Source organism: Papilio machaon, chromosome 18 (assembly GCF_912999745.1).
Source record: "Papilio machaon chromosome 18, ilPapMach1.1, whole genome shotgun sequence".
NCBI classification, from domain to species: domain Eukaryota; kingdom Metazoa; phylum Arthropoda; class Insecta; order Lepidoptera; family Papilionidae; genus Papilio; species Papilio machaon.
The window spans coordinates 768,991-786,014 of NC_060003.1; the positions used below are offsets into that span (position 1 = coordinate 768,991).

At 38.5% G+C, this 17,024-nt stretch overlaps 1 protein-coding gene across 1 annotated transcript; it reads right to left on the bottom strand.

Annotated features, from left to right (window-relative positions):
• Window positions 1-844: 844 nt before the first annotated feature.
• On the bottom strand, window positions 845-15,411 carry LOC106714331 (C2 domain-containing protein 5). Its single transcript, XM_045682151.1, has 21 exons — window positions 14,782-15,411; window positions 13,099-13,258; window positions 12,604-12,744; window positions 12,362-12,522; window positions 12,027-12,138; window positions 11,499-11,568; window positions 8,678-11,220; window positions 8,449-8,592; window positions 7,948-8,107; window positions 7,529-7,617; window positions 6,807-7,049; window positions 6,136-6,254; window positions 5,642-5,767; window positions 4,819-4,909; window positions 4,347-4,459; window positions 4,157-4,258; window positions 3,917-4,054; window positions 3,108-3,305; window positions 2,642-2,812; window positions 1,758-1,862; window positions 845-1,041 (listed from the first exon to the last, which is right to left on the bottom strand). Exons 1-21 carry the CDS (start codon window positions 14,959-14,961, stop codon window positions 991-993), a joined length of 5,217 nt encoding a protein of 1,738 aa, XP_045538107.1. The 5' UTR covers window positions 14,962-15,411; the 3' UTR covers window positions 845-990.
• Between the last annotated feature and the right edge of the window lie 1,613 nt (window positions 15,412-17,024).

The following is a 17,024-nucleotide window of genomic DNA, read 5'->3' on the forward strand; positions in this document are numbered from 1 at the left end:
ATTTTTGGAGAAACATTTATGAAATACATACAAATTCATACACTGTCAAAAATTCAATATGATTGAATATCTCATTGAATAATTTAACTCAAAAAAATACTTTAAAAGTTTAATCTGATAATAAATTATTGTAAACACAGTCAATATAAATAATACAATGTTATTAATAGTAATGACAAATAGAATAATTAATTTTTACAAATATACTAGGTCTTTATTTCCTTTAATAAACTGTTTTTTTATCTAGTAAAAGTGTATGAAGATTTGTCAAGATACATTAAAAAGAAAACACAGCACCATGTAATTTGTATATAATCTAAACTTAAATACACTTCTGTACAGAAAAACGGTACACAAAATTTTATTCACGTAAAAATAAAAAAAATAAAAATTAAGGAGCGTCAGAAAAAAAATCGATAAATCGCATTTTTTTATGATGCCAATTGGTTCTGGCCATATTTTACAATTTCCGAAAAAAAAAACAATGTGATTTATTAGTTTTTATTCTGACGCTCCTCATTTCATATGATGGCAAGAAAATAATCGTAATACGTAAACAAAAACAACATTTTAAACAGTTATACTCTTGTTAAATTTATTTCTACATTTTAATTAAATACAGGTTAGTAAAGAATAAAGGGAGAAGAAAATCTTTTGGAGGAAAACTCGCTTAAAAATTATAAAATAAATATTTTATTTAAATCCAATTTAGAAATACAATGAGTTTAGGTTAAAATTGAATTTACAATAATGCTAATTTCTTTGAAAATTGGTTAATATTAAAAAAAATGTCATGTCTCAATCTTAGGTAAACATTTTCACTAAACAATTAAATATTCATTAAACTTACATTAAAGATATATAAATTCCATACATTTCATTTAAGGTACATAAATGGTAAATTGGTACCAATACCATAAATCCGGACAAAAACCGTACCAATGTGTCATAAACCTATAATTATTATTAAGATATGTGGCATTAATTATACTAATTTGTGACATGCACAACATCTCCTCCTACAGAGAGTAGACATTGACCCTGGAATAGAAAAAAAAATATAAAGCGAGATAGAGATATTTTACAGACAAAAATATATCTGTCTAACGAGGCAACACCATTTTTAACCAAATTAAGTTTTTTTTACCCGCCTTCATAAAGAAGGAGGTTATCATTCGACTGTTTTTTTTACCCGACTTCAAAAAGAAGGAGGTTATCAATTCATGTGTATTTTTTTTAGCCGACTTCAAAAAGTAGGAGGTTATCAATTCGTATGTATTTCTTTTTACCCGACTTCAAAAAGAAGGAGGTTATCAATTCGACTGTTTTTTTTACCCGACTTCAAAAAGAAGGAGGTTATCAATTCGACTGTTTTTTTAGCCGACTTCAAAAAAAAGGAGGTTATCAATTCGACAGTTTTTTTACCCGACTTAAAAAGAAGGAGTTTATCAATTCGACTGTTTTTTTTGCCCGACTTCAAAAAGAAGGAGGTTATTAATTCGACTGTTTTATTTTCCTCATCGAGTTTGGGCTCATTTGGATCGTCTTGACAAACAATTTGTATTTTTATTTGTTTTTTTAACTAACAAGAACATAATGAACGTTTTTTTATTTTAATTTTACCTAACATTATAAATCAGTTTAGGTACAGTGAGTGTAACTCAAGAGCTACCGGATTGTTAGAGACATGATCTTTTTAGTCTATCTGTGGGTTTCCATTGTATAAAAACATGTATAATGTCAGACAGTGCACTGACCTGGTTCTTATGCGCGTTGTCTTGCAGCATCAGCTGTGTGATGTAGAAGGAGGTGAGAGCGTTACCACCTAACGCTGCAGTGTACGCGCGTACGATTGCCAAAACCTAACACAACGATAAAAAATATGCGAAATTCATTAAAAAATATTTTAAATTCATTTTAAAAACTGTATTAAGTAGACTGTGTGTTCTTATGTGTGACATGTGTATACGTGTGTGTATGTGTGCGTGTATTTGTGTTCGTGAGTGTATTTGTTTTTTTTTATGTGAGAGTAAATGTCTCGAACATGTGACTTCCATTTCAGGTGTGTCGGACTCAGACTTATTTGTGTTCAACCCACTCTTTAGACTTTTGTACACGTGATCGTCAGTACGTGAGTGCGTGTAAGTGTGTACGTGTACGTGAACGTGTAGGTGTGTACGTGTAGGTGTAGCTGTGTACGTGTACGTGTTTGTGTGTACGTGTACATGTACGTGTAGGTGTGTACGTATAAGTGTAGGTGTGTACGTGTACGTGTAGGTGTGTACGTGTAAGTGTAGGTGTGTACGTGTACGTGTAGGTGTGTACGTGTACGTGTAGATGTGTACGTGTACGTGTAGGTGTGTACGTGTACGTGTAGGTGTGTACGTGTACGTGTGTACGTGTACGTGTGTACGTGTACGTGTGTACGTGTACGTGTAGGTGTGTACGTGTACGTGTACGTGTAGGTGTGTACGTGTTCGTGTACGTGTGTACGTGTACGTGTGTACGTGTACGTGTACGTGTAGGGGTATACGTGTATACGTGTACGTGTAGGTGTGTACGTGTAGGTGTGTACGTGTACGTATACGTGTAGGTGTGTACGTGTACGTATACGTATAGGTGTGTACGTGCGTGTGTGTACCTCGCATGCGAACGTGTGCATGAAGCCGCTGAGTCCGCCCAGCTCCCGCACAGCGGTGGTCTCCCGCACGAACAGCAGCCGCAGAGCGCACAGCCGCCTCGCCCCCGCCCCCGCCCCCGCCCCCGCCCCGCCCACACCGCACAGTGTCGACAGAGACACGCGCACTGGAGACTGCACACACATTATTTTTTTTTTAAGATAAAACACTAATCCTGGATGCGAGTTGTACAGGACCGATCATCATGGCGATCTTTGGGGGAGACCTATGCCCAGCAGTGGGCGTTACGAGGCTGAGAAGAAGAAGAAAACACTAAAAATAATTAGTATTAGTATTTATTAGAATTTTTAAGATACCAACCATAGAATCGTAAGAAGACTGTTTTGAACTAGAACAGATTAGCTCTATAATAATAATGAGTAATTTTACCAGTATTCAACAATATATCCAACAATGTAACTACTCTACCTGTCCCGCATTGAGCTTCTCATCGGTGAGTTCAGTGACGGGTTTGACGAGCTGCTCTTCATCCAGTGCGAAGATGTCATCATCTGTATCGGGGGCGGAGCCCTGCGAACCGTTGTGCTCCGCCCGCCCTGCTGCAGCCCCCGCCCCCGCCCCAGCCAGAGGTATAGCTGTACCAGCTACTACTAACTGAATCTCATCCTATAGAAGAAAACAGTTTTGACACTATCGACTATGGCATCTTGAAATGAGAGATTTTTTATATCAAACTAGCTTTTACCCGCGACTCCGTCCACGCGGAATAAAAAATAGAAAAGGGGTAAAAATGATCCTATGTCCGTTTCCTGGTTCTAAGCTACCTGCCCACCAATTTTCAGTCAAATCGATTCAGCCGATCTTGAGTTATAAATAGTGTAACTAACACGACTTTCTTTTATATATATAGATTGTCAGTTTTTGAGTTTAACGCGTTAAGACAAACATAATGTTTATTTTAATAAGTGGGCGTGTCAAGTACTGAAACTCTCGAACTAGACTATTTTTTTTTTTATTAGAGAATGTGCAAACGAGTGATTGGATCACCGAGATGATATGACGCCTATAGACATTTATAACTTTAGAAGAATTGCAGATTGCCTTTAAGAAAGATACATGCTCACTTCTTGAAGGACACTAAGTTGTGGTTTGAAAATACCGTCAAGAAAAGAAAATTCCACAACACAGCGGTGCATAAAAGTAGTGTAAAGTAATTTAAATCAACACTAAGCGGTTCTCATTAACGTATGTGTGTGTGTGTGTGAGAATGTATATACCTCGGGCAGGTCGAGGTGGAAGGTGGGCGGGGCGAGGGCGGCAGGCTGTAGACGGCGCAGCTTGTACGCGGCACCGGACAGCGCCCGCCCCGCCAGCCTCTCCCCTCCACCACATGCCCCCAGTCGCGCTCGCCACACCTGACACCACACACCATATGACACCAAATGACACCACTCAATATATGACACTACATTTTTTCATAACAAGTAACAAAAAAGGTACGTCTTATAGTAACAGACCTGCATGAAGGCGTGGGGCGGAGCTCCAGGGGCGGGGCGAAGGCCGGGCGTGTACACCTGCATTGTGGTGTGCCGCACCGCTAGTAACTTGGCTGTCTCCACCTGACGCACGGAAAGAAAATATTTATCCTTCCTATGAGTCCCATACCCTGCCAAATCTCCCATTCCCTTCCTTTGTGTTTTATCTTACATCTTCCGCTTCATCGAGTTCTAACACACAGGCATCTTTGTCTGCACTCAGTTCTAAGGCAGGCAGATCTTCTGACTCTGCCACAGCACCATTGAAGCCTTGTTCTGGAGGACCTGAGAAATGAGAAAAAATCAAAAATATTCGACAAATTTAGATCATTTTTATCAAATATCTCGTATATGGTCAAATAATTTTACTAATATTATAAATGCTAAAGTTTGGATGGATGGATGTTTGCTAATACACATCTCCAAAACGACTTAACAGATCCTAATGAAATTTAGCACAAATGTAGAACATAGTCTGGAAGAACACAGAGGTAATTTTTTAAGTTTTTTATTCAAATTGCTCACGGACAAAGTCGTGTGCAAAATTTAGTGATTAAGAAAGCGTCAATATTGCCATGTTCAGAAATATATTGTCAGAATAAGAATATAATTAAGGTTTATTTATATAAAAGATATCAACAGACCTAGATCGTATCCATTAGCAGTGCGGTTAGCTTGGAAAGTATCCCAAAGTGCGCGCTGGATCTCTAATGCGTTCTTGTCGTTCTCTGACGCCTGGAAACAATTCATAATTCACTGTTAATAAATTCTAGTTCACTTACTTAGATAAAAATTACATCTAAATCGTTTCTAAAATTAGCGCACAAAGACTCACAAATATCCAAACAAACAGACAAAAGTTATATTATCCATCAGTGACATGTTTTTTAGATGTGGTTTGAGGTTCAGAGTTACCTTGATGGTGGTCAATGGGGGCGTGGTTACCTTGATAGTGGGCGGTAGTCTGTCGGGGGCGTGGTTACCTTGATAGTGGGCGGTAGTTTGTTTGTTGGGGGCGTTGTTACCTTAATAGTGGGCGGTAGTTTGTTTGTTGGGGGCGTTGTTACCTTAATAGTGGGCGGTAGTTTGTTGGGGGCGTGGTTACCTTGATGGTGGGCGGTAGTATGTCTGTTGGGGGCGTGGTTACCTTGATGGTGGGCGGTAGTTTGTAGGGGGCGTGGTTACCTTGATGGTGGGCGGCAGTTTGTTGGGGGCGTGGTTACCTTGATGGTGGGCGGTAGTATGTCTGTTGGGGGCGTGGTTACCTTGATGGTGGGCGGTAGTTTGTAGGGGGCGTGGTTACCTTGATGGTGGGCGGCAGTTTGTTGGGGGCGTGGTTACCTTGATGGTGGGCGGTAGTATGTCTGTTGGGGGCGTGGTTACCTTGATGGTGGGCGGTAGTTTGTCTGTTGGGGGCGTGGTTACCTTGATGGTGGGCGGTAGTATGTCTGTTGGGGGCGTGGTTACCTTGATGGTGGGCGGTGTGGGGGGCGGGAGGGCGGCGAGGCGCACGGCGGTGCCGCTGGCCAGCGCCATGACGCAGCGCTCGCCGATAGCGATCTGAGTCTGCAGAGAGAAGATCGCGTTCGCGCCCTGCAAAGATGAACTTAACACATTCACCGCTGCTGACGGATTCTGCAATTTAATATGTGAAGATCGTCTCGTCCGTGAAAAGGATAAAAGAAATCTTTTGTCTCTGAACTTCTTCATATCTTTGAACTAACCTATAAAAAAATAATGATCACAATTTAACTAGTAAAACCTTTTAGATATGATAAAGGACTTTAGGTTTTTTCTCTTCGAATAGTGTCTAAGTCAGAAATTTTATTCTAAATTTAAACAGTACAGTTGTAAGTCCCTTGCTCAAATTTTATTCACTACTTTCATCTCTCTCTATCCCACATCCAGACTCTATCTTATCCTTTTACTTCCTCCTCGTTCAGTTTCTCTCTCCAGCTGACCTGCATCCGTAGTTTGGCCAGCAGCAGCTTGTGCAGCTCGTACTCTAGGAAGGGAAGCTGGTCGGAGATGTCTCTTGCGCCAGGCTCTGAGGCGGGCGGGGCTCTCCGTACACGAGCCGCTAGTTAGTACATCATTATTGTTACGAATAAAAAACTAATTGAAGAAGATAGATAAAGGAGGCTAAATGATTTGAATAACTTATTGTTACCGCGCGTCAGTTTTTTTTTTATTTTTAAATTTTGAATTTTTTCACAATTTTCAGTTTTTTACTGTCACTTAAAGTCATATTGTTCTTTTGAAGTTATCATTTTTCCGTTTTTATAAATTTTTATAATTGAACTTAAAATTGAGTTCAGTCTGATAGATTTATAATGAATGTACTAAATCTAACTATTATTATAAATGCGAATGTTTAGATGGATGAATGTTTGTTTGAAGATATCTCCGGAACGGCTTAACGAATCTTGATGAAATTTGGCACAGATGTAGAACATAGTCTGGAAGAACACATAGGCTATTTATAAAGTTTTTTTAATGCCGTGCGAACAGAGTCGCAGGCGACACCTAGTATATTATAAACGGAAAAACGAAACAATGTTACTGCCTTAATGAGCACAGGTATTTCTATAGATGTCGTTTGCTGTAAGAGAGTAAGTAGGTTAAAACTAACCGACGGCAGTGAGTGTAAGTGCAGTGGGGTACGCAGCCAGGGCGGCAGGCTTGGCGCAGGTGGCGAGCAGTACTGAGGGCACACGGGCACGCCTGCACCCCCCACACGCCGCCAGCTCCGCGCGGTACGGGCCCCCCCCTGCAGAGTAGGGGACGTGCGCCGCGCTACAGCTGCAGCTCTCCACCTCTGTCTCCTCTATCACCTTCTTGTTGCCCACACCACTCACACCACTCACACCACCCACTACAAATCATGGACAGTTTACATTACAATCCAGCGCTTGGTTACTACTGGATTAGTGTAAACACACTGGAATGCACAATTTATCCATAGTGGGTTTAAATTTTTCCAGTTGTAATGAAGTGTTGTATTCGATGCTGGATTGGTATAATCTAAACAGGGTCTAACATTTACAAACATAAATGGAGATAGATAATTTATGATCAAGTAATTTTTTTATAATGAATAAAGCACTGTGGCCTATGCCCAGCAGTGGGCAGATAAAGACTGTTGATGATATTAGAACATTGTTAGTGTATAACAACGACTGAAACGTATCCAGTGAGCTAAGAAATGGTACGAACGAAGCCAGTGTAGTGACTGGATATCCAGTACTATACGAGTCACCAACAATAGCAGACAATCGTGTTATAACAAAAACAGTGTTCAGAAACTCTGCCAGCATATTCTAAAAAGAAAAGATAAGAGAGGTTAATATAGACCTGTTACAGGATGTTCGTCACTAACAAACTCGCAGTCTAAGTTGATAACAGCCGCAGTACCCGAAGCGGACAACACGCATACATCTTCCCTGTATAAACGAACTAAATTTTATTAATAAATATGACTAATTTAACATTAAAAATATTTATACTACAAAAGAAATGTAAAAATTGAAGTAAAAAACAATTTTACATAGGAATTTACTTTCATCATCCCACGATATAAAAGAAATTACTGGAAATTAAATCTCACTTGATAAATAGAAATTCACTGTCAATGGACTTAAAATCATTTTTCTCATTTAAAAAAAGCTATAAATCTTTGTCTATAGACGATATTGTCGTTATCAAGCATCAGTTATCCATCTATTTAACTATCCATACATTATTTCATCCATTATTTTGTATCGATATTCTACCTGACAGCCGCCTTCTCGCAGTAAGCGAGTACAGCAGTACAGCGCAGCGCACGCGCATGCGCACGCAGCTCAGTGCGCAGCTCCGCCCACCAAGCTGCGCGCGACGCGCTCTCCCCGCCCCCGTCCACCAGCTTCACTGAGCGCGCGCACACGGTGCCCCCTGACATCACAATACGAGTACTATCTCTATTCTCTATACATGGATAGGCTTTTCATTTAACTTATAAGGCTATGTAAAGGGTTGGACTGTATAGGTGATTACTTGTTGGTAACATAATAAATGGCAAAAAGGATAAAAAAAATAAAATTGCAGCAGAAGAACGTACCGAAAATATATTGGAAAAGTAAAGAAAGCGAACAGTGTTGCAATTTATAAACTGGTTCCACAATTTAAAAAAAAACATAAAACAAAATGTATAAAATGTTATGAAATCGCATGTAAACTTCAGCAGCTGTAAGATAGATTGAAAAAAGTTTAAAAAAAAGATTTGTTGTACCGACCTATGTGTACTATGAAGCCAGGCGGATATTCTGTCATGGTGAGGAATGGATATTCTAACATGTCCAGGTTGTTGCTGTTCATGGAGGGTCGCAAGATGGCGCCCCCGCCACCCGCGTTCCCGCCAGACGCGTTCAGAGAACTACCTAGATGTTGGAAGTTTATCCATCAATAACAATGTTTGAATTACTTAACACTGTCCTTAAAACAAAATGGATAGTACAAACTAACCTTTCGGTGTGATGCTAAGATCAGAATCCGACGACCTCCTATGTATACCGACTGGTATGGAGGTGGAGTGTACTGAGACGTTCTGCGCAGGAGTGGCGGGTGTGGGGGCGGGGGCGGGGGCGGGGGCAGGGGGCGCGGCGTCGCGGCCACCATACGACTCGTGTCGCGCATGTCGCGGCGACCCCCTCTCCTTGTCCCCCCTGTCGCGCTCGCTCCTGTCAACACGGCACGCTGCATGCAAGTCACACGCACTAGCACTGTTAGTCGCCCCTAATTCTACCCCTTCTACGTCTAAACTCTCAGTGCGATCCAAGCTGGTCTCCGGCAGCGATGGTATGCTCTCTAGTTGACCGCCGCTAAGTATGGGATGAAAGTGTTGCAACACCGGTGCACTTGTTAACTTGCATGGAATGATGTGGTTAGGGTCTAAGGGTTTGGATACTTTGGACGACTCTGTAACCGATGCAGTAGAACAGACACTGTCCTGTCGAACAAGTTTCTTTTTATCTTTCGCGCTATCTTGTTTCTTTATATCGTTCGTCTGATATTTACTTTGTTCCTCTTTCTTTCTGGACACCTCGACTTGTTCCAATTTTTCATTAACGTCATCAAAAAATTTCTTATCATTATTTTTGACCGGATCGGGTGATGTCGGTATTAATAAGGATTGCACTCTATCGATCAAGATAGTTTCCATCGCGGTCTGAACCAAACCGGCGGGTCTAATTGAAGATATTTCTTTTTTCCGTGACCGCTGCTCGCGGAAGCTATGGCTTTTACTGTGACATCCCGAGGGACCGCTAAAGGACATCCGTGAAACCGGTTCGGATCCTATATACATGGAAACTTTAGCGATGCCCGTTTCGTCACTCTTGTGAAGACGATTCAATTCGAATCCTTCTTTATCGAGAGTCAACAAATCAGAATAAGAGAGGAAAGGGGAACCTAAAACGGTTTCACTGGGAGCTTTAGAAGTGACGTCGGAGGCAGAACCTGGCTGGCTCATGGCAGTTTTGGGGGTCTCGTGTTTTTTCTTTGGTCTAAGGGTGTAATGAGACAAGCTTTTGATCATAGTACTCTTAGTGAGCTTAGAAATTTGACGCTTAATACGTTTTGATGAGCGGTATACAAAGCCTTTTTTATCTACGGGAGAGGAAGGTGCGCTAATGCTCTTAGAAGCTTTCTTGTGAGAAAAAGGATTGGTCATTTTGATGGTATTAATGGGTACGCACTTGTTATCCTTATGAGAGTCCGCTTTCGAAGTGCTTGGGATATTTCCATTACTAACATCTTTTTCTATTTTTACCGTCTTACATTTTTCCCCTTGAACATTATTTTTTAACACGTCGCTTTCGAATTTATTTTCAATATTATCTTGATCAGTATTTTCATCGCATAAGTTATGTTTTTTTTCTTCAAGTGATGTTAGTTTTCTTTCCATTTGGGCAATAAAATCTGGATTAGCATCATGACTTAAAACCGATTGTACCACAGAGCTTGTAGTCTCGATTGTTCTATTTGAGTCTTTTAATCCAAAACTTTCATCATCTTCTTCCGAGCTAGTGTACTCAGAACTGCCAACGGATAATGCAGACGATATTGAACCGTAAAAGTTTCCTTCGCCAGGCAACTTTAGGAGATTATCATTTCTAACCACTACAGGTGTGGTCGGGCAGGATTCAGATAGCTTCCTTTGTTTTGTATCACCCTCTTTGGTTTCGCTTTCTACACTTTTGATATTATCGAGAGACGAGCAAAATATTTCTGGTATAATTCTTTTATCCTTCTCGGCTTCATCAGCAGGGGCATGAGTTGAATCGCCCCGAACTTTTTCATCATCAGATACATTCAAAGTGGGTTCTGATTCACTCGTCTGCCTCATCGTAGAAGCCGGGGAATGTTCCGAGTCGTGAGACTCTGCGATACAAGCCAGACTAGTCTGAGCGTGGATTACTGACCTGGCCAGTATAGATGCCATACCTATACCTTCTTCTTCTGTATTAAGCACCTTACGAATCTTCGGTTTCTTCAATTTTTTTAACTTTTTAAGCTCTTTCTTTATATCAGTTAAAGATATACGTGAATTGTCTGAAGAATTTGATTTTATCGATACTTGGTCGTCTTGTTTTTCAGTTTTACGCGATCTTGGTCCTGAGAATCTTTTAGTAAAGAAGCTGGTTTTAATCTTTTTTATCTTTTGTAACGGTCCCGAACTATCGGAATCATAATCGCTAGCTTTGTTTAACAAGCGATTCAAATCGGTTTGGTCTTCGGAGAGATGTCTCAAACTCTGTCGAGAGACATAGTCTTCTTGGTAAATAGAACGATCACCTACGTAATTCTTGGCATTAGATTCCTTTGTCAGTTCTATGCTTTTATCATCCTCATCAATAGTATCAGGGTCATCTAGAAGATACGGAGCTTTAGGATTTAGGATGTTTACAAGTTTTAGCAGTTCATCCTGATGGTTCTGGTAATACTCTGCCAAATCTGTCACGCTTTCATCGTCCGTCGCCAAAATATCCAAATATTTCATTAGCTGCCTAGTTTTAGCCAACGTTAAACACACAACAAACCATGCAAACAAATATTGATGAGTATTTTTTTTTATTTTCACTTAGCTTAGATAAATTGTTACTTTCAACGACGGGACAACATCGAAAATCATAACATTTAAAGCTGTTTCATTTAAATTATCGATTATTTGAAATGTTTTCAAAATCTGAAAAATACTCTGTACTTTAACATTTGGGGGTATTATTTTTACCTAAGATAATTTAAACATTTTGCTAGATTATTACATTTTATGTACAATACTCACTGCTGTGAACAAGGTGGAATATTAATGTGATGGCTCGGTGTTGGCAGTGGAGTTATACTGACGGCGGTTCCTGTGGGAACAATGTTTGAAATGTACTCATACGACAATTTTGAGTAACTGTCGTACTCACAGTCGTTAAATGGTACCATCTAGTGAAAATTTAAATTTATGATATGAATACCCTAAGAGTCTCTCTTAGTGACCAATTAACGAATGAATTAGACAACTTATCGATGTTACCTTCAGAGACCACAAAAAGTAGACTAAAGACCAAATTTAATACAGAAATGATTTTTCAATTTGGGACCGTTTTCAAAATTGACGATATTGTTGTGACAACACTAATTTTAACATCTTCACACTCGAAAGCAAATAACACATATACTAAAATTCAGTGCTAATTTAAGATGAGCATAGAGAAAAATCTTGCTGTGACCAGCATTGAGAAAGTCTTTGATCAGCAGTAGGCTGAAGTAGAGTGCTGATGACACAGGAAGAGATATAAAAGAATCATGACAAATATTTTACCGATAGCTCTAGCGACGACGCCCGCCTCTCCTTCTAAATCGAAGTCCTGTTGGTACCCCACCACGGCGTTAGCGCCCAGCTCGGCTGCTTTCAGACCAACCAGACGTTGTACCTTACAGACATTTTTAGTCTGTTAATAGTTCTAGATCTATAATTATCGTTGTGAAATCATAAAAAAAAATTTTACTATCTCTGGTAATCTTCCCTGTTCCCTTTTTTTGGGGATGTGGCACCAAATTTTATTAGGCCGTTACTGTTGATTTAGTATGAAAAATCTAGACTATGCTATTGTTTAAGTAAGACGACTCTGAGTGAGGCAGTTAGTATGTACTTACTTGATTGCTAAGCTTAATGAATGCGACCTGTCGGGCCTCATTGGATGCCCGCGGGGTGCGGATCTTATCTATCCATTGGTACTCCGGGTCGTCATTGACTATTAGCTCTTCTACGAAGCCATGGATTGCTGTCGCGCGATATCCCGGTGGGATCATTGGACCTGACACCAAAATAGTGCATAGATTTTATTATAGATGACCTAAAATAACCTAACATTATGTGACTGTCCAATAATACTAACAGTGAAAGAATTGTACACCACAACTTGACGTCTTATATTTGTTGAAATCTGAGAACAATTCAACTTTGACGATGACGTTTAATTCCCCCCGTATGCCGTGCATCGTGTCAAACACGGGGATCCAGCCTGACATCACCGCGCCTGTAAATTCCATACAGCAATCACATAACTGAAGAACGGCGTATTTGATACTTGAGATCGACCTAAAAATTACTTTAATTATTTTTTATGCAACAGAGTATCAAAACTATTCGATCGCCATTTAAACATTAGATCATGTTTTTCGAATGTAATTTGGAGTAAATGAATGTAAAAAAAAAAATCCATTTAGTCCAAATTACAATGCGAGGAAATGCAAAAATATTGATTTCGACAGTTAAACAACAAGTCTATCACCAAAAAAAAAACACAGCAGTGAAAATCAATGTTCTAAATATAACTGCTGTGTAACCACGATTTTCACACAAAGATTAAGATTTTCAAATTTATAATTACCACCAGGAGGTCCTCCTGTTCCCTTAGCGTTATTAGCTTCTCTAGCGAGCAAGGGCGCGAGGCTGATCACAACCTTGCCTATCGCGTCGTTAGCTGAATATGTGTCATGGTCCATAAGCCTCAATTGTAGAGGCTCGTCTTGTAATTCGGATTCGTCCACCTGTGGTATAAATAATTGTTTGATTTGATCCAAAATATCTATTAGAAAGACTGTTGATGTGCATGGGAGTATTAATTCATAACGTACACTACATCATCGCGTGCGAGCAAGATGACACGTGATAGTCGTCTCAATCTCGCACAAGATGTTAAGTCCTTCGTCATAAATGCGTATTAAACTGTCTGATGTTTTTTTTTCGAAATAAACAGTGGTTAAAGACTTACTTATTTGAAAATTCAATTTATAATTTTCATTTTATATCACATAAAAAATAATTATTGTATTTCTAAAGATATTGTATTAAAAGAACTCTACAGCTATCAATGTAGGAATCTATTATTTCGGAGTGAGTTTATAACAACCAGACGTTGGGTAGACGTGGCGCCCCAAAATAACATCGCGTCGCAGCCAAATTATGGAGTGTAAAGTGAAAAAATGACCTTGGAAATATTACGTATATAACATAATATACGTAACACAGTATTAGATATATTTATTGAACCTACACAATACTGGTCCTTTGTTATAAAGGCTTACCAAGTGTTGTTGGCCATTCACGTAACTATAGTTGATTAGCGTTTGATTGGCACCACTCATTATAAAATTTTGAAATGGAAATAAAAAAAAATTAAAAAAAAAAAAACTATGATTAACTCTATTTAACGATAGATCATGTTAGATAACAAGGATGCTGCAAGAGCAATAGCAGCAGGAGCAAAAAAATATATATACGTAACATTTATTCCACTATAGTTTAATTTCTACAAATATTGGTATAAAACTACAAATTACATGCACACCAAATAAAAGTTAAATGTGATATGGGGCTATATACCAACAAATATACCGAAATTTACTGGAATTTAACACAAGAATACTGACCATGCCTCTTTGCCGTACTTTCAAAAGATCTAACGAGCTTCTGCAGCGAGAATGGTAGTAAATCACTGGCTATTACATATTTACTTGATAACTCCGCAATAGTTCAACACATCTTATTGAAATTTGACAGATATGGAACATAGTCTCGAGTAATACATGAATTCCCTACTTTTCATTCTTTTTTTAATTCTGCACAGACCAAGTGGCAGGCAAAAGTTAGTGTATAAGAATTTTGCTTCTTTTTAACATCATTTAATATGTTAGGGATTAAAAATAAAACAATCTTACTAATATTATAAATGCGAATGTTTAGATGGATAGATGGTTGAATTTTTTTTTTCAAGCTATCTCCGGAACGGCTCAACAAATCTTGATGAAATTTGGCACAGATGTAGAACATAGTCTGGAAGAACATAAAGGGTACTTTTAATGTTTTTTTTTAATTGCGTGAAGGAGTCGCAGGCAAAAACTAGTTATTAATATTAACAGACTAGCTTTTACCCACGACTCCGTCCGCGCGGAATAAAAAAATGCACACAAAATAAAAAAGTTCCTATGTCGTCTCCTAGTTCTAAGCTACCTCCCATCAATTTTCAGATAAATCAGTTTGACCGATTAAATTTTTTATCAATATCAGTTACCTCAAATCTGTACCACTCTGTACTATTCCAATGTGGGTTCAATGACTTCCTACAGACATCGGTCTTGTGGGTCACTCCTCCGAATTTGACTTCCACAAACGCATCCGTCGTATCACTAGCCCGATCCATCACTGGTAAGTTGCGTCCAGCGAGAACTTTTACTTTAATTTTCCCAGGCATTTTGTATATTTAAATAAACAATTCACTTCTATAACACGATAAATATCAAAATTATCCTAAATAGAATATACACAGTGTTCTTTCACAAAAAATTAACACGTCCATATCGTCTAATCAGAAATCAAAATAAAGATTATATTTTTCACGATCTTATCTACATCAGTCGTGAATGTCCTACCGCGGAAGACATCGTGTTCTATGAATAAAACTTCAATGGTTTTTAGTTTATTTGTAATAATTAGCACTTTCACGCCACAAATGTTTAAAAAAGCGGTCTGAAACCGCGCGTAAACAAATAAAGACACGTTTTTTTACGCGTACTATGTTTTTGCAATATAAACACGACACTTTAAAGTGCCTCAGATAAAGTGTTACGTTATTATATGAAAATCTTCAGTAATTTATAAATAGAAATGCTTTTAAAAATAATCTTCATGGGACACTTTCTTCTGTCCTGTCTTTTCTATTTGTCTTAATGACATTGACAAGTCGTCGATTGTTGAAATAAAATTACAATTTAACTGTTCAGAAACAAACGCTTTTACATATTTTAAAGTTACCTTCATGCAAACAAAATCAATCAATTGAAATTAAAAACCCAATATATTTATGTCTAACACTGGCAAAATATCCTAACAATCAGCTAATTGCGATTACCTACGACTAATCTAAAAACGTACTTCGTTGTTGTGGCTTCTTTAGCATCGAAAAAAAAAAACATCTTTTATCTGACTGACCTGTACCTCCTGTCCGGAAGACTAGGCAGTATGGTCGAAAGACTACAGCCTGCGCCATGGGCGAAAAAAAAAAATGTACCTCCTGTCACTGTCACTGTCAAATCTGATCGAGGAATACGGCATATTCGTTAAAGTTGTGTTTGTAATTCATAAATATTGTTATATATTCAATCGATTATTACAAAAATTATCTTTGTGTCAACACCTGTTGGGTGATACTATTTTCAAATCATCACAATAAATATGTCCATTCAGAAATTCTGTCCTGTTCAAGTGAGAAAATGCATTTTGTAAGTTGAAAACCGAATAAAAATTGATGTTTTATTAATAAAATATTATTTTTCATTTGTTTGCCATTGAACAATATGATAAAATACCTAGAAATTGAAAAGAATTTCTCATATTTAACCGTCATTTTTTGTTTTTGCAGGAATTAATCATTGTGGGTTTCGTAGAGTACAATTAGTGGTAATAATGAGACGAAAGCGATCTAATATTTCACAGCGCAGCCCTAGAGCGGTTGCAAAGAAAATATCTAGAAAAAGACAAAAGGATGACTTGGAAAAACTTGAACTTGAAGTACATGAGGCAAGGGTTAGACTGGCTGGAATGCGTCAGAAATACGCAGAATATCTTGTATCACAACAACTTCTTGAAGCTGCAGAACAAACATCTCAAGAAAAAAATGACACCTTGAATCCTGAAATACACCCAAAAGAATTAAACCGTACTGACACAAGTATGGGCAACAGTTAAATATAGTTTATTTGTAATTACTGTTACCCAGAGCTGGGCATTAACTCGTTAATCCGTTAATCGTTAATTAACGAAGTTAACATTTTGCTTAACGGATTAACTTTTAAGTTAACTTCAAAAAGTGTTAACGCTTTTGTTAACTTCCGTTAAATTCAACTTCCGTTAAAAAAGTCCGTTAATCGTTAAATTATAAACTTGGAGACGTGCAGTCATTTTGTTTAAATTACGTGCCACGCCACGCTCGTAAGTTCAACTATGTTGGGCGACTGTCGGCGACTCGAATGGTGAACGAACGAGTTGATAATTGATATATGTGAAGTTCGCGGGCAAGTGTGATGCATCAGGGTGTCCGGGAAAGACGTGACCAACAGGACAAAATCAAAAGAAGGTTCGAAATAGTATATTTCATTACGAGTATATAAAACAAGAGTATGTAATAGCCCACATTCCGAACGCTCTTCGTCCCTGCAATACCCTCCAATCCCTTTTTGAGCAACTGTATTAAAACAATTTTTTACTCGTGCTTTTTCTTTAGCTTTTACAAACTCGTGCGTTCTCTTTCCCAACTGT